General features: G+C 41.3%; 1 protein-coding gene and 1 pseudogene across 2 annotated transcripts; both read right to left on the bottom strand.

Annotated features, from left to right (window-relative positions):
- Positions 1 to 11,513: 11,513 nt before the first annotated feature.
- Positions 11,514 to 14,417, bottom strand: LOC122036233 (annotated as a pseudogene).
- Positions 14,418 to 15,865: 1,448 nt separating this feature from the next.
- Positions 15,866 to 18,266, bottom strand: LOC122036290 (F-box protein PP2-B10-like). 2 transcript variants are annotated; one of them, XM_042595573.1, is made up of 3 exons: positions 17,902 to 18,266; positions 17,568 to 17,700; positions 15,866 to 16,655 (listed from the first exon to the last, which is right to left on the bottom strand). In XM_042595573.1, exons 1-3 carry the CDS (start codon positions 18,188 to 18,190, stop codon positions 16,148 to 16,150), a joined length of 930 nt encoding a protein of 309 aa, XP_042451507.1. In that variant the 5' UTR covers positions 18,191 to 18,266; the 3' UTR covers positions 15,866 to 16,147. The 2 variants fall into 2 exon arrangements, with proteins under 2 accessions (XP_042451507.1, XP_042451506.1); XM_042595572.1 differs by having other exon boundaries at positions 17,568 to 17,686.
- Between the last annotated feature and the right edge of the window lie 8,335 nt (positions 18,267 to 26,601).

The raw sequence follows: 26,601 nt of genomic DNA, 5'->3' as shown, positions 1-26,601 counted from the left end.
AAATTCGAATTTAGTTTGAATATTTGAATCTTAATTTGAATATATTTAAGTGAAAATTATGTAAAAATAATTAGAATTCAATTGGAGTTCAGCTTGCTAACGGCTCGTGAATAATCAAACAAAATATATAGATTCGAATTTGGCTCAAAAAAATATTCGAACATATTCAAGTTCGGTTCGAATTCAATAATTTTAAATACGAATTAAATGAATTTCGAGCCGGCTCAAAAAACTCACGAACCCGTTCAATTCGGTTGCACCTTTACTTTCAACTGATAAAGATTTGGGAAACAATTCTTCTACACTGAGTAATTTCATTGGGCAAAAAGCGATTACGCTCGCCCTCAGCGTCCCCGTCAGTCTTGCTCACCCCCCGTCAGTCTGCCTAGGACCATCATGACGAATGTAAATCACGGTGATTGAGTGGTAAGATAGATAAGAAGATGAGTTATACTAGGGTGCAAGGATTTACGCCCTGTCAATTGTAGGATTTGATCCTCTGCTCATTGTGTAAATTTTTCATTCACTTACTATCTAGGGCTACATGCTGAATAATTTCAATGTGACACATGGAAAATTCTAAACAAAAGTTTCACTATTTTAATGATTTTTCTAGTGTTGGTCTCATGTATATGAAAAGAGATAAATACAGATACATAAACGTTAGATGTATGATGAAATAAACTTCAAATTATTAATTTCTAAGAATCAATCCCTAACTATTACATAAAGATAATATACACCTACCATCTGTTTCTAGGAGGATTACATTAAAAGCTCTAAAGGATATACTACGGTTTGATGAGACATTTGGTGAAACAATTTGATAGACCATGAGAACATTTCAGTGCGTCCCCTCGGATGGGTCTAGTAGCTAGCATATGAGATGTTACCACACTGAGGTCTGGGGTTCGAATCTCGGTAAAGTCGAGATAAATATCTCTCTTATGTGCTAGTCACTATTCCAAAAATTAGTAATCATCCGTAATTTACCTTCTTCATATTGACCCTGAGACGAATTGACGGGAGTATTAGGGATGAACATATCCATCTTTTATCATAATGAGAACATTTCAGTGCAATTTAGGAAGGGGCCTACATTGGAAAGCTCTAAAGGATACACTATGGTTCGACAAGCTATTTGGTCAAGCAACTCGGTGGGCCAAATAGAATATTCCAGGCAATTAACGGGATTTGGAGGTTTAAAGGTAAATAAATTAAGATGTTGCGGAAACTAAATGAAACACTTGACTCGAATATGGACATTGAAAATAACCTTTTAAAAGTCCGTCAGTTCATATAATATCAAGCAATAGGTATTAAAAACTCACTTAGGAGAGAAAAATGATAAAATATTATTAATTAAAAATTAACTAAAAATAATTAAATAGATATTTAAATAATCTCAGAATAATAATCCTAACTTGTAAAGGATAAAAATAATTAACTTAAATTATAAATAGTCTAAAAGATAATAAAAAAATTTCAAATCTCTGAAAAAAATTTGAACAATGTTTTTTTAAGTATGAAACTAAATGATTACAAGTTTCACCTAATAATTAACTATAGATCTCTAAATAGATTTTGATTTGATATATTATAAGTTTTGTAGTTGAATCTAACTTAAAAATTACAATTTCTTAAAAATTTTATTTTATTCCTGCTCTGATTCCAGAGCAAATAATCATCTTACACGATCCAAAATTAATTCAGCGTTTTAGAAGATCCAGGATCATGATTTTATAAACATAGGTTATAGTGGCCCGTAAAAAGATAGCCTTGTTTTTTTTAAAAAAAAAAGATAGCATTGGTAATTAGCTCGTGTCTATGATTCCCCATCTATGATATGTGAAATATATATGTAAGGCAGCCTGTGTTTTTAGGTCATATATATATATATATATATATATATATATATATATAAAAGAACCCAATTAAAAGAAAAAGTGAAAAGAAATTATTTTATAAACATGGACTATCATAAAAAAAAAAAGTTTCAGTTGTAAAATGAATTATGAATAAACACGAAACACTTATTAGACAATTTACTAGAGATTTTAAAAACAATAGTCAAATTTAAATACATAAAATTAAATTTAATTTATCTATTGAGATTATCTAAATTGATAATCTTAAGCTATCAACAGAGGTTAAGTTTTATCAAGTGTCGATTGTTGAGTGGTTGAGTGAGCAGAGCGATCGAACGGGCAAATTGGCTAAGTGGGCAAAGAGATCGAGTGGACAGATCGGCCGAGCAGGCAAAGTGGCCGAGTGGACAGAGCGGTCGAGCGACTAAGCGAGCAGAGTGACCGAGCAAGCAGAGCGGCCGAGCAGGTAGAGTGACAAATCAAGCCAAGTAAGCAGAGCGACAAATCAGACCAAGCAGGCAGAGCAGCAAAACGTCTGATCGGATCAAGTGGTAGTGTGACCGAGTAACAAAGCAGTTGATCGGGTTGAGCGACTGAGTGGCAGAGTAGCCAAATAGGTAGGGCGGCCGAGTCGCAGATCAGACTGAGTGACTGACTGGGCAGATCAGCTGACCGGGTAGTGCAGTCGAGCGAGTAATAAGGTCCATCAGCAGATCAGGCCAAGTGGTCGGCCAGATAGAGTAGTCATGTCACGCCCCAGAAGAGTCTCTGCCGGTGAAATTTCGACAGCATCTCCCCTGTACCGGTGACAATCTGAAACTTGAATACACATCCCTTAGGGTCTCTCAATCCTTAGCCAACACGACCGAAACATATACAATACAATAAATAAACATTCCACACAGTTTATAATAATACAGCCTCCGGCTGACTACACGACCACGCAGTTTAATAAAACTTATTCCACTACAATAAGGAAAGCACAACCCACAATGAAAAACCATCACAGCGGAAAACATGGGTAGAGTACCAAAAACTCGATATAAAATACATGAGTTCAATAACTACACATATATCACAAGTCTGTAGTTCACAAAACAAGGAAACACAAGTCCGAAATAGAACCATGTCGACATGATGTGGGAACTAGCAACTGGAACCTCCTGACGACTTCAACCTGAAAAAGGAATAATCAATAGAGTGAGTTCAAGAACTCAGTGGGTATCAAGTAGACATGCATAATAAGATATATCTATCAGTAATAATCATGCAGTACATGTTGTTTTCGGGTAGCTTCTGGAGTATGCAAACTAATCGTCGAGGCTAGTGTTCGACACTATCTCCGTAAACGATATTGCTCCGCTACGGTGCTTAACGGATTGTTGCAATTCGTTCCCAAGATACAACGACGACGAACGTCTCGGAATCGTAGCACTCCGACTTCCGAGACCAGCGAACCTTTAGTAGACTTCTTGTACTCTTGAATGCACAAGATGTGATGAATGCTTGAGGAAGAGAAGAGAAGATTGAGTGAGTATTCCATCATCTGGAGGGTTCTATTTATACTGAACGAAGAGGTTGAGTGTCCTTTGGGTGAGTGGATGTGTTCCTTGGGCTGGATCGATCTAGATCATCTATTCTGAAGGGTTGTAACCCTTCACCAAGCCCACTTCAATCTCATCCATCAGATCTGAGGAGTTGTGACCCTCAGATCCCGCCTATTGTCATCAGCCATCGGATCTGGATCCATTGATTCGATGCTTCAGATCAAGCCTCATCCCAGGCCGTCAGATCGTTACTCTTTGCGATCCGATCCAATGCTTTAGATCGCATCACAAGCGATCCATCATATCTACGATGCGTACGTGCGAAGTGCAAAGTGCAAAGTGCAAAGTGCGCCTACAAAGCGCCCATTGCGCACATGCGCACGTGCGCACGTGCGCACGTGGCGGGTGGCGGGCTCACAGGTGCGAGCACCTGCTCGCCCTGGGCTAAGGGGTCACCTGTCCTTTTATTTTTTTGTGTTAACTCCATTAACACATCTTCATTAATAAGTAGAGAATACACATCGAAAATTTCCGATGTGGGACTATTCTCCTATGCACTTTATTAATGAATAACAAATGTTATTTTGGGTTGACTTTAAACATTAATTTCTCATTCACCCTTAATCGGTTTTGAGCAAATTAATAGTCTAAATCTATCTACGCGAATCGTAGATTTCAATTTTGAAGTCAATTACGACTTTCAACAATTGATGGCTTCCTTCCTCTAAATCATTTTGGTCCATTTAAGGCCCCAATATCCAACAATCCCCCACATGAATGGAAATTAATGCAATACGTGTATGCATGCTGACATTTTTCAAGAGTCCAATCGATAAGTCACTGCATCGGGAGAGGTAGCTTGTGGCTTTGAACCTTCCGTAGTGAAATGCTATCGAGTATACTAGGCTGCGCAGTGATGTCTTGAACTGCTCAGCTGTTGGTGTATACTTAGACAATAACACCCACACAGAGATCTATCTCACCTACTTTAGGTTCTCATGGTTGGTTCCGTTTCGGCCATGGATACCATCTTGGATTCATGAGTGTTTCATTGAAGCGGCCTGTCTTCACACTCACATAGGTGACACTTCTATCAAGAGTATCCTACCATACCCCACCTTATCAGGTATAGAAGTCACTAAAAGCATAAGCTTAACCTCACTACATGAGGTAGGACAGCACAAATTCATCCTAGGATTGGGATAGAGATAAACTATCTAATGTGCTGGACCACAACTTCTGTAACTTCGTTGTCCCATTGAACCAAGATCTTGGGATCTCCAGTCAACAAGGTTGGGTTACCGCTACAGTCATTTTTTAGTTGTAGATTTTTAATCTCATTCCTCTTGATGAGCAGTATACTTGATCTCGACTCAACCATTTTATAAGAGGATCCGCCAAATTATCTTTGGACTTAACATAGTCGATTGCAATCACTCCATTCGAGATCAACTGCCTAATGGTATTATGTCTACGACGTATATGTCGTGACTTCCCATTGTACATATTACTCTGTGCCCTTCCAATCACCGATTGACTATCACAGTGGATCAGTACGGTAGGCACAAGTTTCTTCCAGCTCGAAATATCTTCCAAGAAATTCCTCAGCCATTCGACTTCCTCACTTGCTTTGTCTAGTGCTATAAACTCGGATTCCATAGTTGACCGAGCAATGCAAGTCTGCTTAGTGGATTTCCAAGATACTGCTCCCCCACCGATCATGAATACATATCCACTAGTGGATTTGGAGTCTTTTGTATCTGATATCCAATTAGCATCACAATATCCTTCCAATACAGCGGGATATTTTCCATAATGTAATCCATAGTTCATAGTATATTTCAAATATCCAGAACTCGCATCAATGCTTTCCAATGGGTGTCGTTTGGATTACTCGTAAAACGACTCAGTTTGTTGACCGTACAGGCAATATCCGGACGTGTGCAGTTTGTGAGATACATCAAACTGCCTATTATCCGAGAATATTCCAACTGCGATATGGTCTCACCATGGTTTTTCGCTAAGTGTTGACTTAGATCCATAGGTGTTTTCACTGTAGAGAGATCGTACGCATTGAATTTTTTCAATACAGATTCTACATAATGGGATTGTGTTAAAACTATCCCTTCTGATGTCCTGAGAATTTTAATTCCCAATATAACATCTGCTTGACCCATATCTTTCATATCAAAATTTCTGGTCAATATTTTCTTTGTAGTCATGATTACATCATGATTACTGCCCATTATTAGCATGTCGTCTACGTATAGACAGACAATTACATAGCCTTCAGGTGTGTTTTTCACATAAAGGCATTTGTCACATTCATTTATTCTGAATTCGTTTGACAGCATTACTTTGTCAAATTTTTCGTGCCATTGTTTAGGCGCTTGCTTAAGTCCGTACAACGACTTAACAAGTCGACACACCTTTTTCTCATTCCCAGGAGCCATGAACCCTTCGGGTTGCTCTATATAAATTTTTTCTTCCAACTCACCATTTAAGAATGCAGTCTTAACATCCATTTGATGTATTTCAAGGTCATACAGTGCTGTAAGCACTCGTATGGACGTAATCCTTGTCACCGGTGAGTATGTATCGAAGTAATTAAGGCCTTCCTCTTGCTTGTACCCCTTGGCTACAAGTCTGGCCTTATACTAGTCAATTGATCCATCAGCTTTATACTTACGTTTTAGTATCCATTTACAACCTAATGGTTTATTACCAGAAGGAAGGTCTACTAATTCCCAAGTATGATTATTCATGATAGACTCAATTTCACTATTGACAGCTTCTTTCCACATTGGAGCATCGGGTCTAGAGAGAGCTTCACTTAATGTTCTTGGTTCCATTTCTGACATGAAAGTCATGAAATCTGGCCCGAACGATTTCTCAACTCTAGCCCGTTTGCTATAACATGGCTCTTCACTTTGATCGTCAATAGTCCTTTTATAACAGCTAAGTTCGGTAACGTCATTTTTGTTTGAACTTCCGTTGTTATCACTTTCAATGTTTCCCTTTTTATTTGGGAATACGTTTTCAAAGAATATCGCATTTCGAGATTCTATGGTTGTTCCCACATGTATATCAGGAATATCTGATTTGTGAACTAGGAAACGATATGCACTACTATTATGGGCATATCCGACAAATATCGCATCGAACGTTTTAGGTCCGATCTTTACTTGCTTTGGTTTAGGTACTTCGACCTTTGCCAAGCACCCCCACACTTTCAGGTATTTGTACGATGGCTCGCGGCCTTTCCATAGTTCATATGGAGTTTTATCATTTTTCTTATGAGGGATTCTGTTGAGAATGTGATTTGCCGATAATATTGCTTCCCCACAAGTTTTGAGGTAAGCTTGAATTTATCTACAAGGCATTCATCATTTCTTTTAGTGTCCGATTTTTACGTTCGGCAACACCGTTTGATTGAGGTGAGTAAGGCGCCGTTGTTTGATGGATAATGCCAGATTCTGTACAAAATTCATCAAACGGTGCACCATATTCTCCACCTCTATCGCTTCGAATTATTTTAATTCGTTTGTCAAGTTGGTTTTCAACTTCTGTTTTATAGGTTCTGAACGCCTCTAGGGCTTCGTCTTTACTTCTTAAAAGAAAGACATAACAGAACTTTGTGCAGTCATCGATAAAAGTAATAAAATATTTTTTACCTCCTCTAGTTTGCACAAATTTCAAGTCACATAGATCACTATGTATTAACTCTAGAGGAGTTGTCGTCCTTTCCACCGAATGAAAAGGTAGTTTCGTCATTTTCGCTTCCACGCACACTTCACATTTGAGTGTTCCGTCAACATTGACGTTTGGTAATAATTTTAATTTGACGAGACGTTTGAGAGTATTATTATTCACATGTCCGAGTCGATCATGCCATAAATTAAAACACTCAACAACATAGCTGGAAGCATTTATTTTATTACCATCAAAATTTCGGAGTACAGGCATTACAACCATTTTGAATAGACCCTTTTCTAGGTACCCCTTTCCTACGAAGACACCATTCTTCGTAAGTACAAAGTTGTCTGACTGGAACACTAGCCTAAATCCGGCCTTTACCAATGCCGCTCCAGAAACTAGGTTCTTACTGATGTCGGGAACATGGAGTACATCAATGAGTGTTAGCTCCTTTCCGGACGTCATCTTCAGAACAATTTTCCCGAGTCCAACAATTGGCGACGTCGTGGAATTACCCATATAGAGCTTCCTGCCATTTATCGGAGTATACTTGGAGAACATCGCTTTATCGGAACAGATATGACGAGTTGCTCCAGTATCAATGAACCACTGCTTCGGGTTGGTATCCACCAAGTTGGCTTCAAATACAACCGCAGTGAGATCCAAGTCCTCAAGAGAGGTTGCGACATGATTCGCAACATCCTTTGGCCCCTTGGTTGGCTTCTTTGGGCGTCTGCAGTCCTTGGATAGGTGTCCTGCCTTTCCACAGTTGTAGCAGGAGCCTTTGAACTTCTTTGCTTGAGCCTTCCTTTTGAACTGCTTCGGCTTTTTGGCGTTCGGCTCGACCAGGTTGGACATTTCGTCTATAGTCCGCTTGGTTCCTCTGGAGTCGGATAACTTTCGATTATCCTCTTCTATTCGTAGCCTCAGGATCAGGTCTTGCAGCCCTATTTTCTTTTGCTTGTGCTTTAGGTAATTCTTGAAATCCTTCCATGACGGAAGGAGCTTCTCAATTACCGCAGCAACTGCGAATGTCTCGTTCAGCTTCATGCCTTCGGCGTCCAGATCATGCAGTATTAATTGCATATCTTGGACTTGAGATGAGACGCTTTTTGAGTCCACCATCTTGAAATCCAGAAATCGACCGACGATAAATTTCTTCAATCCAACATTTTCGGTCTTGTATTTCTTCTCAAGGGATTCCCACAAAGATTTTGCCGTCTCCAGAGAACAATATACGTTATATAACGTGTTGTCCAAGGCGTTGAGTATATAATTGCGGCACAGAAAATCTCCATGAGACCACGCATCGCTAGCAGCCTTACTTCCTTCCGTAGCGGCTGGCGTGTCTTCGTGCAAAAACCGTACAAGGTTTAGCGTTGTTAGATAAAACAACATCTTCTGTTGCTAGGAGTGTCAAAAATGAACCCGACCCGACGACCCAACCCGAATCGACCCGAAAAAAATCAGGTTCGGGTTGGACATTTTCGGGTTCGGGTCGGGTTCGGGTTGGAGGGTATTCGGGTTGAAGATTTTCGGGTTGGGTCGGGTCGGGTTCGGGTTGACCCGGGTTGACCCAAATATAGGGTTTAGTGGGGTTTTTTTAGGGTTAAATCAAATTTTATTTTGAAAATTAAGATGTTTTATGTATATTAATATCAAGTTAGTATGATAATGATGAAATATTGAGATAAAAGTGAAGAATTATAGGGAAAATAGCTCCAAAAAGTCATTTTGAATCGAATTTTCGGGTTACACGGGTTGGGTTCGGGTTGGGCGGGTTGGGCGGGTTCGGGTTCGGGTTTAGGAGTTTCGGGTTGAATTCGGGTTCGGGTCGGGTTCGGGTTGGGTTATAAAAAAAAAAAAAAATTTAACCCGACCCAACCCGACCCGAATTGACACCCTTATCTGTTGCCATCTTTTGAAGTCGGTTCCGGTGAATTTCTCCGGCTTTTCTCCTTGCGGAATGGTTGTCGGAACGACGGTCGGAACGGCCGTCGGAATGTCGTTGGTAGCCATATCAGTTTGCAGGAAATATCGTTTACGACTGTTGTTTTCAGGTAGCTTCTGGAGTATGCAAACTAATCGTCGAGGCTAGTGTTCGACACTATCTTGGGAACGAATTGCAACAATCCGCTACGGTGCTTAACGGATTGTTGCAATTCGTTCCCAAGATACAACGACGACGAACGTCTCGGAATCGTAGCACTCCGACTTCCGAGACCAGCGAACCTTTAGTAGACTTCTTGTACTCTTGAATGCACAAGATGTGATGAATGCTTGAGGAAGAGAAGAGAAGATTGAGTGAGTATTCCATCATCTGGAGGGTTCTATTTATACTGAACGAAGAGGTTGAGTGTCCTTTGGGTGAGTGGATGTGTTCCTTGGGCTGGATCGATCTAGATCATCTATTCTGAAGGGTTGTAATCCTTCACCAAGCCCACTTCAATCTCATCCATCAGATCTGAGGAGTTGTGACCCTCAGATCCCGCCTATTGTCATCAGCCATCGGATCTGGATCCATTGATTCGATGCTTCAGATCAAGCCTCATCCCAGGCCGTCAAATCGTTACTCTTTGCGATCCGATCCAACGCTTTAGATCGCATCACAAGCGATCCATCATATCTACGATGCGTACGTGCGAAGTGCAAATTGCAAAGTGCGCCTACAAAGCGCCCATTGCGCACATGCGCACGTGCGCACGTGGCGGGTGGCGGGCTCACAGGTGCGAGCACCTGCTCGCCCTGGGCTAAGGGGTCACCTACCCTTTTATTTTTTTGTGTTAACTCCATTAACACATCTTCATTAATAAGTAGAGAATACACATCGAAAATTTCCGATGTGGGACTATTCTCCTATGCACTTTATTAATGAATAACAAATGTTATTTTGGGTTGACTTTAAACATTAATTTCTCATTCACCCTTAATCGGTTTTGAGCAAATTAATAGTCTAAATCTATCTACGCGAATCGTAGATTTCAATTTTGAAGTCAATTACGACTTTCAACAATTGATGGCTTCCTTCCTCTAAATCGTTTTGGTCCATTTAAGGCCCCAATATCCAACAGTACAGTCTCCCGATCTATAACAGGAAATGCGAAAAACTGAATAAGGGAAGAAGTTGTACTCACCAGGACCTCCTATCCGGATATAAGGGTCGTCAGACCAAATATCTCATGTTTCCTGTATGCATGTCAATCATATGCAACCACCAAATATGCAGCATTCAAAATGCAACAATCACTCCTGATGGCAGTCAGCCACCTCACATGCGATGGTGAGATTAAGTGGATAGGGTTATGACAACTTGATACTCTACCATCACTACTCCTGAGTGACCGAGTAGACGGGATGTTGTCGGAGTATATCTATCCTCCTACCCTAAACATAGTGAAGGAGCCTAAGCTCTCATCTTCTTGTGTCATAGTCAAGAGGAGAGATTCCCAATCCACTGAGTATAAGTCCGTGATTTGAGTATTTTTATAATTACCTACACGATTTGGATAATATAAAATTTAATCAACGTGGTTGAGTAATTTGCCGAAAAAAATTTATCCCCAACCCAATTTGAAATGAGCTGAATTTATAGTATTACATAAAAAAGAAATTTGAACAAAAATAAAATATCCTTTGTTACTCTTTTGATCAAAAGGCATTTTAGTTTAAAAATATCATCGCAACATTTTATTTATTTCAATATTATTATAGTAATTTTTATCTAAATTATTACAATGTGTAGCAATTTTATTTATATTATAATAATTTTCATCAAAACTATTACATATTATAACAAATTTAAACAAAAGTACTATAATAATATTAAAATAAATGTAATCAAATTAAAATAATCTTAGATGGTTAGCTAAATACCTAATGAGTAATGATATTTGCCGCGACAATTTGTCGCGACAACTTGCCGCGACAGGGACACTGATCGGTCTGTAGACCGATCAGGTTGCCTCCTGATCGGTCTACAGACCGATCAGGTAGGTGTCGCGGCAAGTTGTCGCGGCGAATTTGTCGCGGCAAATATCATTTCCCATACCTAATATTTGAATTCCAAGTAAGATAGATATTTTTTTCTTTAATAAGATGACAAACCAAAAGATGTTGACCATTAATCTAAATGGACAATTACAAAGATTTCTCAATTTATTTGGTAAACGAAATATAAAATCAAATCATCTATCATAAGATTAATTAGTTGAATTGTAAGATATACCTTGAATATCTAATAGAGCAACAACTAAATCTTATCTAGCCCACTAGATGGAGTCGATATCTTAATATTCAATGGTGGATCCAGAAATTCAAATATGAAGGGACGATTTTTACGTGAAACAAGCGGTGATATCCTCTATCTCTACTAGTAGAACCTTATAATACTAGGGATCCGCCCCTGTTAATATTTAATATATATATATATAAACATTTCCATTTAAAAAACCCAATCCCTTATTTCCTCTTTATTCCTTAAATGGTAATTTCAATATTTAAGGAAAGTCACACATCAATCAATGCCCTTGTTAATGGATGACACAAGAACCAATCCTTGTTCCTCCAAGCGTGCCTACGCTTGCTGGGCTGCAAGCAGACGATGCTAATGGATGACTTTGTTCCAAGTTCTACTGATGCTTGGAGTGGATGGCCCAGTTCATAAGCGCGATCAGATAGCTTGAAGATGAGATAGGCAGCATATGTTGTTTTAGAAGAAAGCATTTTGCCTTGGAAGTGACCACAAATCTCCAACCAACATACACGTAGGACTTCAGCAACCTCTGAGAACATGTCGAGATAGTTTTGCAGATTTAATTGTTCAGTAACGCGTAGCACCTTGCAAAGTTAAATTCAATTTTAAAAAAAAAATGTGTTGAACAGGTAAAAGTAGAACAAAATACGATGTCCATATCTCTCAGAACAATGTGTGCTTGGATGTAACTATATATGCCTGGTACATAGACTAGACAAGCAACAATGGCACATCCAGCACAATAAGGTAGCCAAAACACAAGATTATTTGTATACCCAGGATGAATAGTTAGAGCTTTTAAAGTAGATAGCATCAACTTTATCATGGGATTAGCGTTTGGCTTTAAATAACATTATCTCATTAGCTCATGTTCAGTTTGAGCCTGCCAAATGAAGCATGTCCACCCAAACATTAAGGGGGAGCATTAGGCGTATAAATACAAAGATTTGTCTTTTTCTAAAAGTTTAAGCTTTTGAGGTAAGAGGCTAGTCCATCAACTGTAACACCATGCATCAGGATACATCTACACATGAAGGAGGGGAGAATAAATACAAAGATTAATCTCTTCATAAAAGTTTGAGTTTTTGAGATAAATTGGTTAATCAATTCACATTGACATTATAAATCCTATCTATGTATCCCATGCTTTAGGAGACTTGTTGCCCCTATGGAATTATACAAAGGCATTGGCCATGATAAGAAGAAAAGGCATGATAAAAAAATGTGGTCATTTTAATAGAAAGACAAACAGAAGGAGCAAGCATGATCCAAAACATGACTCATCACAAGAGAAAGAACAATGAAACTTTGCAAAAAGTTAATGATTAAGACTTCGATTACAAAATTATACTTGAAACTCAGAAGCATTCAATGACTAAACAATAGAGAAGAAGAAAAGAAGAACATTTGTTACTACATACCTGGAATCAGGTTCCGGAACCCATCTCCAGTAGCATTCCGTATCAGCCCACTTAATGGCAAGTTCTCTAGCAGAAAGCATGGCTCTGCTGGATCTATCTAGTGAGAAAATCTGCACAACGCAACATAACAGACATTAAATAACCAGAAGTGACGCTTCCCTCAAAATTGCCCCATTTCCCCCCTCGAATCCCTAATCAGCAAAGTCTCCTAATCCACAACATCAGCTAATTTTCAAACCTCAAAAAGCAATCCAGAGCGAGGAATCGAATATAGGGAGCCATAACCCTAAAAAATAGCGAAACGTTGTGGAAAATTGTAACTAACCATCTTGCCGCCGTCGAGGAGGATCGGTTGGTCACACAGCCGGAAGTAGAGCTACCTCTTGGAGGAGAAGTCGACAGGGCGGTCGGCTCTGGCGAGGATTGACTCCAGATCGGAGGGGAGGAAGCTGTTCCATACGGAGTCGGAAGCGGCGGCGGACCGGAAGGCGTGGAGACGGCGGATAAGCAACAAGCGTCACGGGACGACGTGAGGGAGACGGCGTGGGAGATGCAGCCCTCAGGAAGCACCACGATTCCGGAGGCAAAAATTGGAGAGCAGGTCCTGGATCGCTTTCTATGGTCTAAGGATGATCCCTCCGTATGTATATGTATTAGTGGGGAGCACAGATTTTCTGAATCATTTATTTATGATTTAGAGAATGTGTCACTCATATTTATGTCCGGATCGTGATTGTGATTTAGACGCAAATGATTGCGATCTTTTCTTGGGTTCATCGTCCCTAATAGGTTATAGTTTTTATTCGGAGCGGGCGGCCGGAGGCTGCCCGGAGGCCTCCGGTGATGGATAAGTGGCCAGGTTACTGGGCGCCGAGCGAGGGTGTCCTCCGGGCGGCCTTCAGCCGCCCGCTCCGAACAAAAACTATAACCTGGTGGAGACGGTGAACTCAAGAAGGAATCGCAATCATTTGCAGTCGGATCGCGGCTACGATCCAACCGCAAATACGAGTGACACATCCCCTGTACTACAAAAAGTGGTCTAGGAGATCCTGCCTCATTAGTGGGGATGAATGATCATCACCTATTTTTATGAGTGAGGGTCATCTATTTCACCAATATACGTGGAGAGATCATCCCCTGGATCGTAAAAAACAATTCAGAGGATTTGATCCCCAAAAATTGGAGGCGGATCTTCTGGACCAGGAATTCCTAGTCTGCCCTTGGACCACAAACCTCATATAAAACTGGTATCCTCACGTGCAACGCATGTGCACACGCCAGCGCCCAAAAGCCAAACGCCCTAGCCTCTAGCGTCGAACCGTCGAAGCCCTACTGCCCTAGCCTCCAACATCGAAGCGTCGCCTCCCTCCAGCACCGAAGCCCTAGCCCCATTGCCTCCCTCGTCGCCTACAACCTCCCTCCCGCTCCCTCCCTCCCTCCAGCACCTCCCCTCCCGCGACCTCGAGCGCCGACCTCCATCGCGACGACCTCCAGCGGCCTCCATCATCGCGGCGACCTCCATCCTGCGACCTTCGCGACCTCCAACGTCTGCGACGACCTCCAGTGGCCCCCTCCAGCCAGCGCCTCCACCTCCAGTGCATCGCCGACCTCCAGCGCCGCCTCCCTTCAGCATCGGGGACCCCCAGCAACCTCCCGTCGTCCACCTCCAGCGACCTCTAGCGACTAGCATCTCAGAATTGTTGCTAGTATGCATATACAGTATAAGTAGATAAAAGGAAACAAATAATCATCAAATGTAGTAGTATTTCCTGCAAAATTTGAATTGCATAGGATACAACTAGACCTATCTAAGAATTAAGTGGACCATCAATGCAAGCATATTACACTTTTGTCTTTCATAATGCTAACAATTCCTAAATAATTTGGCTATCCAATGTGTTAATGTGTCATTTATAGGGAAATTAAATCAGCATTTAAAATTTTTATTCTTTACTAGATAACTCGATGACTAAATAAGTCTTGTATTTTTCAGACTTAGTCTCTACCTCCATTTCATAGTTTTAACAATGACTTATCCAGTCATCATCGAGTTAAACCAAAAGAGAGCAGAAATTGATGAGAAACCCTCCATCATTTTGACAATCAATTGTCTTATGTTAAATAAAATTATAAGTGTCTTAACTGAGATAACAAAGTCAAGTAGTTGATTTTTTCATTATGTAATAGTCCTATGCTAGTTTTAACTGATGTAAATAAGTAGAATAAGATTGAATTTAAAGGATACGGCAACAAAATCATTTGCAGGATCCAAATTGACAACAACCACTTTTCTACAAGCCAAAGAATCCAAATTGACAACGATCACTTAATTTTATTCAGGACCCGAGCTTCAACGATCCGCCCAGGGAGGGAGGTCGCAGAGCTCCAGGGAGGGAGGTCACGTTCGGGGAGACACTGGAGGGAGGTCACCGAGGACGTCGGCGACGCGACAGGGAAGTTGTTGGAGGCCCTTGAAGGTCGGCGACGCGGCAGGGAGGTCGTTGGAGGGAGACAATGTTGGAGGAGGAGGCCGCAAGATGTCGCTGGAGGCTACGAGAGGGAGGCAGCGGGAGGAAGGAGGGATGCGACGAGGAGGCGACGCTTCGACGCTGGAGGCTAAGACGTTTGGCTTTTGGGCATTGGCGTGTGCACATGTGTTCCACGTGAGGAGACCAGTTTTATATGAGATTTGTGATCCAGGGGCGGACCAGGAATTCCTAGTCCAGAAGATCCACCCCCGTAAAAATTAAAAGGACTCAATTTATTATCCTTTTAATCAAAAAGGCATTTTAGTTTAAAAAATATACATCATAATGATTTATCCTATTTTTAATCCTAAAAAATTTTTTATTTCAATATTATTGTATTTTTTTTTCATAAAATGTACACATTTGCATATTGATTTTCAATATTTTTGTTTAAAAAACAAAATCCTTATTTCCTCATTATTCTTTAAATGATGATTTTAATTTAGATAAATAGGAAAATCATACATCAAAGCCCCTGTTAATTGTTGTTAATGCTTATTCTACTTGTATCTTAAGGCATGAATTTAGCAATGCATAAATTTGGCCAGTATTATTAATACTTAAAATAATTTCCCTGTGCTTTAGAACTTATTCAACATGCCAACATTGGTGAGGAAGCAATATCGAAAATGAGACACCTTAACAATTCCAACGAGAATCATATTCTTCCACAATATGGAGCAGATTCTCTCAGTGGCACCTTTCAAAATCCTAAAGAACAAAGATTTATGGATCAAATGCATACCAATTCTCTCTTGAAGCTTAAATATGCAACATTTGCAGTTGAATTTACTGCCCCAATGGATGCTAAAAGTTAGGGGCGTTACTTTCAGCACTACTTTTTAGGCCTTATCTCAATTCCCTCAATGATCAGGCCAATCTTCCAGTGTCCTCCTTTCACTTCCAGCAAACTTACATCGACCTCCTTGTCCTCTTCCCCGCAGTTGTAGAACTCACCCAGCTCGATTTCCATCCATCCATCATTCCTCAACTGTGGAACACGGCCAGCGGCTTCCTTGGCTTCCTCATCTGCTTCTTGACTCTCATTGACCGTCAGTACTCGTCGTCTCCAGTGCAAACCACGCCTGAACCAAACCCTGCTCCTCCGAGCATGCATATGCGCGTACATGTCACTGGGCTGTAAGCAGACCACACTAGTGGATAACTCTGTTCCAAGTTCTACTGATGCCTCTTGGAGTGGATGGCCCAGACCATAAGCGCGATCAGATAGCTTGAAGATGAGATAGGCAGCATATGTTGTTTTGGAAGAAAGCATTTTGCATTTGAAGTGCCCACGAATCTCCAACCAACATACACTTAGGAGTTCAGCAACCTCTGAGAACCTGTCGAGATAGTTTGCACATTTAATTGTTCAGTAACTCGTAGCACCTTGCAAAGTTTATTTCAATTTTAAAACATGAGTTGACAGGTAAAAGCAGAACAAAGTGTGATGTTCTTAACTCTCAGTACAATGTGTGCTTGTATGCAACTACTATACATACTTGATACATAGACTAGACAAGCAACAATGGTAGCTAAAACACAAGAGTATTTGTATACCAAGGATGAATAGCTAGAGTTTTTAAAGTAAATAGATAGCATCAACTTTATCATGGGATTAGAGTTTGGTTTTAAATAACATTATCTCATTAGCTCAAGTTCGGTTTGGGGTTGCCAAATGAAGCATGTCCACCCAAACATTAAAGGGGAGTATTAAGCGTATAAATACAATGATTTGTTTAAGCTTTTGAAGTAAGAGGCTAGTCCACCAACTGTAGCATCATACATCAGAATACATTTGATCTCTATATAATCCATGCTTTATGACATGAAAAACAAGCATGATACAAAATAATTGTTGATTAATTTGTGCGCTTGATTTGGGCTTGTCAAGCGAAGTGCATCCATCTACACATGAAGGGGAGTATAAATACAAAGATTAATCTCTTCAAAAAAGTTTGAGCTTTTGAGATAAATGGATTATTCAATTCACTTTGACATTATAAATCCTATCTATTTACTACCCCTGCTTTAGGAGACTTGTTTCCACTATGGCATTAGACAAAGGGATTGGCCATGACAGGAAGAAAAGGCATGGTCAAAAAATGTGGGTCATTTTAATAAAAAAAGAGTAATGAAACTTTGCAAAAAGTTAATGATTAAGACTTCGATTACAGAATTATACTTAAAAATAAGAAGCATTCAATGACTAAACAGAAGAGAAGAAGAAAAGAAGAACATTTGTTACAACATGCCTGGAATCAGGTTCCGGAACCCATCTCCAGTAGGAGTCCGTATCAGCCCACGTAATGACTAGTTCTCTAGCAGAAAGCATGAAGCACTTGGCTCCGCTAGATCTATCCAATGAGAAAATCTGCAAAACGCAACCTAACAAACATCAAATAAACAGAAATGATACTTCTCTCAAAATTCCCCCATTTCCCCCCTCGAATCCCTAATCAGCAAAGTCTCCCAATTCACAACATTAGTTAACTTTCAAACCTAAAAAAGTAATCCAGAGTGAGGAATCGAAAATAGGGAACCATAACCCTATCAAATAGCGAAACGTTGTGGAAAATTGCAACTAACCATCTTGCCGCCGTCGAGGAGGATCGGTTTGTCGCACAGCCGGAAGAAGAGCTCCTTCTTGGAGGAGAAGTCCACCGGACGGTCGGCTCTGGCGAGGATGGACTCCAGATCGGAGGGTAGGAAGCTGTTCCAGACGGTGTCGGAAGCGACGGCGGACCGGAAGGCGGTGGAGACGGCGGTGGAGCAGCAGGCGTCGCGGGGCGACGTGAGGGAGATGGCGTGGGCGATGCATCCCTCGGGAAGCACCTCGATTCCCGGCTCGACGAGTCGGCTGGCCTCGGATTCCCATTTCATCTCGCAGAGACGCCCGACGAACATCGTCGCTTTCTTCTGGATCTTCAACGGATAGGAACGGAACTTCTGGTTATATATAGGGGCCGCATGGCCCGGTCAGCTCACCAAGAGGTTCGGCGGAGAAGCTTAGCCTCGAAGTCATACGCCAGATTAAGAAACAAAATAAATAAATAATATATATATATATATATATATATATATATATATATATATATATATATATTTATGAACTAGATAATACCTACCGGTAACTCGAGCAGTACACGCAAACAGCCGATAAAATATTTTTTAAATCTATGAAAAGCAACGATAATTAATACAAATTTATTATAATAAATATGAAATTATAGCGGCTATAAATGGGGTTGGATTCTCTCGATCATGTATTATTCAGATGATAAATTTTTTTTATATATTGGTAGGGATGAATATTCCTTATTTATTTTATAAATAGGATTAGGATCATTCTTTCAATAGTAAAAAATTAAAAAATTGATCCAAAGGATCTGCTCATGTGATTTAAATTTAAAATCAATCTATTAAGAAAATCAAATCAAAAATTCAAAACTAGTCAACGAGAGTAATTATATGGCGGAATGATTTGCCCTTTCATAAAATTTAAAAATGATGTCTTTTTCAAAAGGGCGTCCCTGGTTCCAATAAAAATGTCCGAAAAGTTAAAAAGTCACATGGGGTTTACATTTAATTTATAAAATATTTTTTTAGGTTTTTTTTGGAATTACTTTATGCAAAATAATATCATACATTTAGTAAAATTAACAGTGTAAAAAAAACAATTGAGCATTGAGTTGGACTAACATGGCCAAGCAATGCATGTGTGCGATGACTCACAAATCGCACTGCCACGCCATAAAGTGGATTTTGTTTTTGTTCTTTTATTTTTTTTATTAGCCTTTACCGCTTTAGCCACGTCGGCAATGCAATGTGTTCGCTTTTGGCTTTGTCCATGTCACCTATGCAACAACACGTTCGATTCTTTTTAAAAAATAAAAATAAAAATAAAAATAGAGCATCCACAATAACTAGGGATATTTCTCCTAAATATTTATAGTCCTCACTTCTACATCATCTTTCAAATATCCTACTATTCAAATATCTCAACTTTCATAATCAAATATCTCACCAATCAAATATTTATAGGTCCCACTCAATAAATATTCACTCTTAAATATCCTCAATTCCACAATCAAATATCTCATCAACCAAATATTTATAGGGTACACGACCATTTAATTATCTTACATTTAATTTTTTTAAAAAATATATATAATAGAAGATATATAAATTTAAGTTCATACAAATATAAATATTTTATAAATTTAAAATTGAAATACAGATATACAAACCATTTTTAATTAATAAAATCCATAACGATAAACTACAATTAATTAAATAAACATTTTTCTTCAGTTGCTCACATATCGCTAGATAATTTTGAAGTTGTTCATTAGTCATGTCTCGTGTGTCCATTACGAGGAGTTGATGTGCCTGGATGAGTTGATCAACTTTCTTATTGTTATTATACTCTTCCAAATGTACCATTGATTATTGCATAGCCTGATTCAAATTATCAATTAGACCTACTCTTTCTTTGTCTTTCCTCTTTGCTGCCTTTTGTTCCATTTGGACAAGATCAGATTTCTCTATCATCTATATCAGCAGTTGTGTTAAGATTAGAAGAATCAGTATGTGCACATGATGATTCTGATGTTCTTGCTTTTTTTTTATAGCCCGTCGCTCTAAGGATTAAGGAGTATACAAAGGACTATATTTCACGATTTTCCACACATGCTATATTGGAAAATAGTCTTAAAAGTGCTCTTGTATTCTTCATGAGCTCGCACCATCAAATCGTGGTCACTCCTTCCGCTTGGTCGATCATTATACCATTTATTGTAGATTTCATTATATCTATTTTCGATCTTTTTTAATGAAGTCCAATGTGATTTTAATTTCTCCGCAGTTCTCTTTTTAACTCCCTTAGCTCGATTGGTATTGAAGTATGCCACAACTCGTTTCCAAAATGACTCACTCTTCTGGTCATTACCAACTACTAAATCTTCACTCATAATTGTGTAGGCCGCTGCAAGGAGCTTATCATCTGCTACTGTCCATACTGTTCGCTTGTTATGGTCTTCATCTGATTTGTTGCCCATCTCTGGTGCTTGATTGAGAATAATATCGTCGGACCCTATTTCAGATGAGAATGGAAGAAATTGTAAATTAGGGGTTGCATAAGGTGTACCTTTATCACTGTCAGTTGCATCAACACTAGCTCTTCTTGATTCATTTGATTGAATCTTTGGTGATTGAAGCAGATTAATTCCATGAAATGGGGCTTGCATGAAATACTAACTACTCTGCCAATATTCTGGAGGATATGTATAAAACGGAGGTCGAGGGTCGCCACTCAAAGAATTTGGATAACTTTGGAAATTATCGTAATATGGTGGTGGGTATGGAAAATGTTGGAAATTTGGTGGATGTTGAGTGTGAAATGGAAATTGAGGATTGAAGAAATTAGGACAGACTCGAGAACTTTCTTCACTAGAATTTTCGTCGATATTTGAAGAGTTGAACAAATCCCTAAAATAATAACGAGAATTTTTATCTATTTCTCTCTAAATTTTTGATAGGCAATGGGTATCGAAATGATGAAAATAGATGAAAGAAAGGATGTATATATACGAAGAAATTGAACGTTAGCCAACGTTTAATTTTTTTGAATGTTTTCAAACGTTTAATTTTTCAAACATTTTCGAACGTTTAATTTTCCGAACGTTTGATTTTTCAAACGTTTAATTTTTCCAACGTACTCTTGTTTTTAATTTTTTTAATGTTTCAAATTTAATTAAATTAAAAAAAATCAAAAAAAGTCTAAAAGTTATGAACCCACCATTTTTGTGGGGCCCACCATATTTAATTAAAATAAAAATAAAATAAAAAACTCAGAATAGTGTAAGTCCACTATTATGGTGGGCTCCACAAGAGGAAATCACCGAGCACACATGTGTGCCCGGTGATTTCCATTCATCTCTCAAATATCCCCCACAGTGGGGGATATTTGAGAGGGGGATATTTGGAGAGATATCCCCTTCAAATATCCCTCATTGGAGATGCTCTTATAGTATTGTGAGATACTAATAAGTATGATTATAAATATTATTTTTTAAAAAAATATTTAATTAATTAAATAGTTTTATCAAAATAAATTAGAAAAAAATAATTTTTAGGAAAATAAGAAAAAGAATAATTATGAGAAAAAGTTGAATATGAGAAAAAAATATGATGAAAGAATGATAAAAGAGAAAATGTGATAAGAGAGAAGATGTGATAAAAAGAAATGAAGAAAGGGAAAGTGTGATGAGAGAACATGAAAGAAATTATTAGAGAGATATCATGATAGTAAAAAATGGTGAATACGCTCGCCCCTAGCGCCCCCGCCAACCCGTCCCAGGGCCAACACGGAGGAGGTAAATCATGGATGACTACTTGTCTTTGGAATAATGACTAGCACATAAGAGAATATTAGAGAGAGATCATAATTAGAGAGAATGAGAAAGAGAGAAAATATGATGAGATAGAGAGTCTAATGGAAGAGAATGAAAAAAGAAAGAAAGTGTGATGAGAGGAAATGAGGAGAGTGTGTGTATGATGAGAGAAATTGAGGAGAGAGAAAGTGTGATTAGAAAAAATGAGAAAAGATAGTGTGATGAGAGAGAAAATATGATGAGAGAGAGGATGATGAAAGAGAATGTGTGATAGGAGAAAATAAAAAGATAAAGTACGATGAGAGATAATGAAGATAGAGTGTATGTGTGATGAGATAAAATGAGAAAAGAGTATGTGTAATGGGAGAAATCGAGAAGAGAGAAACTATGATGAGAGAAAAAAGCGTGATAAGAGAAAAAGTGTGATAAGAAAAAAATGAGAAAAGACAATATGATGGGAGAGAAACATGTGGGAAAAGGTGATTCATTCGCCTAACACGGAGAAAGTAAATCATGAATGACTCTAGCCATTAGTGCAAGTGCCCAAGGCATGGGGAAGGGTATGCTCAGATGCGCCAAATTTCGACCCTAAGACCTTATGTGACAACACCCCATGCATCAACCATCGCACCGTCCTAAGAGGACGTGATGGGAGAGAAACATGATGGCAAAAGGCGAATACGTTTGCCCCTAGCATCCCCACCAACCCGTCCTAGGGCCAACACAGAGAAGGTAAATCACGGGTGACTACTAGCCTTAGGAATAGTGACTAGCACATAAGGGAGACATTTATCTCAGCTATGATGAGATTCGAACCCCAGACCTCATAGTGGTAACACCTCATGTACTAGCCACTAGACTATCCCGAGGGGACAAAAGAAAACATTGATAAGAGAGGATAAGGAGAGAGAAAGTGATGAGATAGGAAGTATGATGAGAGAGAATAAAAAGATAGAAAGTGCGATGAGAGAAAATGAGGAGAGAAAGTATATGATCAGAGAAAATGAGGAGAAAGAAAGTATGATAAAAGAGAAAGTGTAATGATAGAATGAGGGGTGAGAAAGTATGATAATAGAGAATAATGAGTGAGAAAGTGATATGGAAAAAAAATTGAATAAAAATTGAAAAAAAAAAAATTGATGCGGATGTAGCATGAGGGTATAGGGGAGATTATGGAGATAGAGGGGGCTATTTTTGTCATTTGATGGCTTAGGGCTTGGGAGGGGGCCCTGTTCATGCGTCAAAAGGAGGCCGATTCGAGAGAAGGGGGATTGGTCCGTGTTTTTCCACCACCGCCAACAAGATAGGAAAGGTCTTCTTCCTCATCCTCTCATGCTCCTCACCGGCGCCGTCGCTAGCTGTTGCCACCTCTCTTCTCCCTCTCCTCCTCGCGACGTCGGCGACGACTACCTCTCCTCTCGTTCTCCTCCTCGCGACTTTACCGCTAGATCACCGGACATACCGGCCATTGCTCCTTTATCCCTCCCTGCTCGCCAGCAGAAACCTCCGGCCACTCTTCTCCTCTACCTCGTCTCCTCCCCCTCCCTTCGGCGCTAACGTCGTCGAGGAGCCTCGTCGTAGCCTCTAGCAGTTGTCGCTGCCGCTTCCTGCGACCACCACCGCTGCCACCAGTGCACGTCGCCGCCCCTAGCGGGCACCGCCACTACCTCCTGCGAACATTGCTATCGGCAGCCGCCGCCTCCAGCGGGTGTCGCCGCCGGCAGCTGCCACTGCCTCCTCCCGCGGCTACAGTCACCGCCTCCAACGGGTGTCGCCTCCGACAACCATCGTCGCCTCCTCCCGCGGCCACAACAGTCGTCTCCCGTGGACGTCGTCACCCTCCGTGCAGTCACCGCCTGCGTACTACTTGTTTGCTCCGACCTTCGAGCCGAGATGGGGTTGCGACCATCGAGCCGTGTTGTGTTTCGCTATTCATATTATTATCATGCTTGTGAGTTAATTGAATCCTCCGGCTTAAGAGCCGCTATCATATCCGGCTTGCGTACCGTGTGCCGGCCTGCGAGCTGTTATCATATCCGGCCTACACGCCGTCCTTTTGGATCCCTGTTGCACTGGATTCCATGTCATCGCTCTCAGATCCGACTCCTCAGCTGTCTCACACCCATCTACTCGTTCGGACTGCTATGACTCGATCGGTACCGCGACCAGCTCATCGACTCATCCGAGGGTGCCCCCCGGGGCCAGGGGACTGGGACAACCCGATCGCTGGCTGCAGGTAGCGTTGATCGGAGGTTTTCCTATGACTTGGTCAACACAGAAGACAACTCACCATCCGGGTCATGAAGATGTAGGCAACATTTTAGACACGTCGTTCCGATAGGTTCGTCTTCTCAGATTCCCGACAGGAACATATTTGGTGCCGTCTGTGGGAACGCACCTGATCTGGAACGTGAAGATGGACGACGCCGGAAAATGCTGCCATATTCATGGCCTTGATGGATTTCGACGAGTATAACATATTCTCCTCACTCCACGGGTATCCAGGAGTCGAGAAATTGAGTCAGATCCTCTACTAGTCGACAAGTCAGTTTTACATTACGTTATCTTTCGGTCATAGAGCCTATCATAGTTTTCCGAGCGAGGACTCCCGTGCCGATCGGTCGGATTTCCACCATAAGATCCCGTGCCGATCGACCGGGTTTATATCATATTAGAGCCACAGGCTCGTTGTCGAAGGCCCCGTGCCGATTGACCGGGTTTATATTATATCAGAGACACAGACTCAATTGTGAAGACTCCCGCTCCAATCGATCGAGATTATATCTGCGAAGACTCCCGAGTCGATCGGCCGGGATTATATCTGCGAAGACTCCCGAGCCGATCGACCAGGATTATATCGGCGAAGACTCCTGAGTCGATCGACGGGGATTATATTTGTTAAGACTCCCGTGTCGATCGACCGGGATTATATCTACGAAGACTCCTGAGCCGATCGGCCAGAATTATATCAGTGAAGACTCTCGCGCTGATCGACCATAATTATATTATATTAGAGTCACAGGCTCAATTGCGAAGACTCCTGAGCCGATCGGTCGGGATTATATCTGTGAAGACTCCCGCGCCGATCGATCGGGATTATATATGCGAAGACTTCCGAGCTGATCGACCGGGATTATTTCGATGAAGACTCCCGCGTTGATCTGCCGGGATTATATTAAATCAGAGCCACAGGCTCAATTGCGAAGACTCCCGTGCCAATCAGTCGGGTTTGAGTTATATTAGAGCCACATGCTCTAGAAGTCAAGCGGCAACTATAAACCCCAGAGTCGAGCGGCAATAATAAACTCCAGAGTCGAGTGGCGACTATAAACCCATGTGAAGACCGTCGAGCGGCGACGTTAAACCCAAGTCTCCACCGACGGTCGAGCGGCGACCTTAAACCCTACCTTGAAGACCATCGAGCGGCAACGTTAAACCCAAGTCTCCACTGGCGGTCGAGCGACAACCTTAAACCCATGTCTTCACCGACTAGCTTATCAGAGCATCTATCTCCTCCGCTCGGGATCGAGTGGTCTTCACTGGTCTCAGACTAGCTTATCAGAGTATCTATCTCCCCCGTTCGGGGCCGAGTGGTCGTCACTGGTCACGGACCAACTTAGCAGATATTTCATCTCCCCCGTTCGGGGTCGAGCGAACGATCGTCACATCGGATCTTCTATCTCCCCCATTCTGGGGTCGAGCGATAGTCACATCGGATTTTCTATCTTCCCCGTTCGGGGTCGAGCGATCGTCACCAGCGGATCTCCTATCTCCCCCATTCGGGGTCGAGCGGTCTTCACTGGTCACGAACCAGTTTTATTAGATCTTCTATCTCCCCCGTTCGGGGTCGAGCGATCGTCTCCAGCGGATCTCTTATCTCCCCGTTCGGGGTCGAGCGATCGTCACCATCGGATCTTCTATCTCCCCCATTCGAGGTCGAGCGGTCTTCACTGGTCGTGGACCAACATATCAGATATTCTATCTCCCCAGTTCGGGGTCGAGCGGTCTTCATTGATCTCGGACTAGTATATCATATTCCTTATCTCCCTCGTTCGGGATCGAGTGATCTTCATTAGTTTCGGATCAGCTCCTTGGATCTTATATCTACCCCGTTCGGGGTCGAGAGGTCTTCATTGGTCACGGAGCATATCAGAGGAACTTATCTCCCCTGTTCGAGGTCTAGTTATCATTGATGGTCACGGACAAAAGTATCTCCATTGGTTTCGGACCGGGATATCTCATAGGCTCTGCGCCCGTTCGACTCACGACTTTTGCTTCCATGCGCCTTCGACTCACGGGCTACACTCTATTTCAGTTCACGTGCGATGCTCTCGTTCGGCTCACGACTTGCGTCTCTGCGCACTCGGTTTCACGGGCTATGCTCCCGCCCGGTTTTCGGGCTCCACTCTTGCCCAGCGTTGCTTCATCGCTCGCTTGGTATTCGCCTATGCATTCACTTGGCGTTCGGCTGAGAGCTTGCCTAGCAGCTGCTTGACATTATTTTTCGTCGCTCGCTCGACGCTTTGGTAATTGCCTGATCCTTTGCCCAATCGTCCACTTAGCCACGTGCTTGTTTCACTCGACATCCTTCTGATCGCCCGATCGACATCTTTGCGGTTGCGCGCTTGGCATCGTCCGCCCGACGTCTATCCACCCGATCGACATCCTTCCGATCGTCCGGTCGGCATCCTCGCGGTCGCGCACTCGGCATCGCTCGTCCGCTCGGTCTACTCATGGTCCCGCGTGTCGCTCGGTCTACTATCATTTTACTCGTCGCTCGCTTGACGTTCTGCCGCTTGCTCGGCGTCGGGCCGATTGCCGACTTGGTATTATTTCTCGTAGTTCGCTCGGCATCGTTACCATCTCTCGCGCGACGCTTTCTTGATTACTCGGT

This window comes from Zingiber officinale, unplaced genomic scaffold (genome assembly GCF_018446385.1).
Source record: "Zingiber officinale cultivar Zhangliang unplaced genomic scaffold, Zo_v1.1 ctg135, whole genome shotgun sequence".
NCBI lineage: Eukaryota > Viridiplantae > Streptophyta > Magnoliopsida > Zingiberales > Zingiberaceae > Zingiber > Zingiber officinale.
The sequence above is the reverse complement of the archived record's forward strand: the minus strand, read 5'-3'. Positions and strand labels throughout refer to the sequence as shown.

What these genes read in the sequence shown, in the direction of transcription:
- LOC122036290 (XM_042595572.1), bottom strand. Translation starts at nt 18,219, where the DNA reads ATGTTCGTCGGGCGTCTCTGCGAGATGAAATGGGAATCCGAGGCCAGC. An exon ending in TCCTCGACGGCGGCAAGATG is followed by an intron (nt 17,687 to 17,901) that starts GTTAGTTGCAAT and finishes TGCGTTTTGCAG; the next exon opens with ATTTTCTCATTGGATAGATC. An exon ending in GTTCCGGAACCTGATTCCAG is followed by an intron (nt 16,656 to 17,567) that starts GCATGTTGTAAC and finishes CTATCTCGACAG; the next exon opens with GTTCTCAGAGGTTGCTGAAC.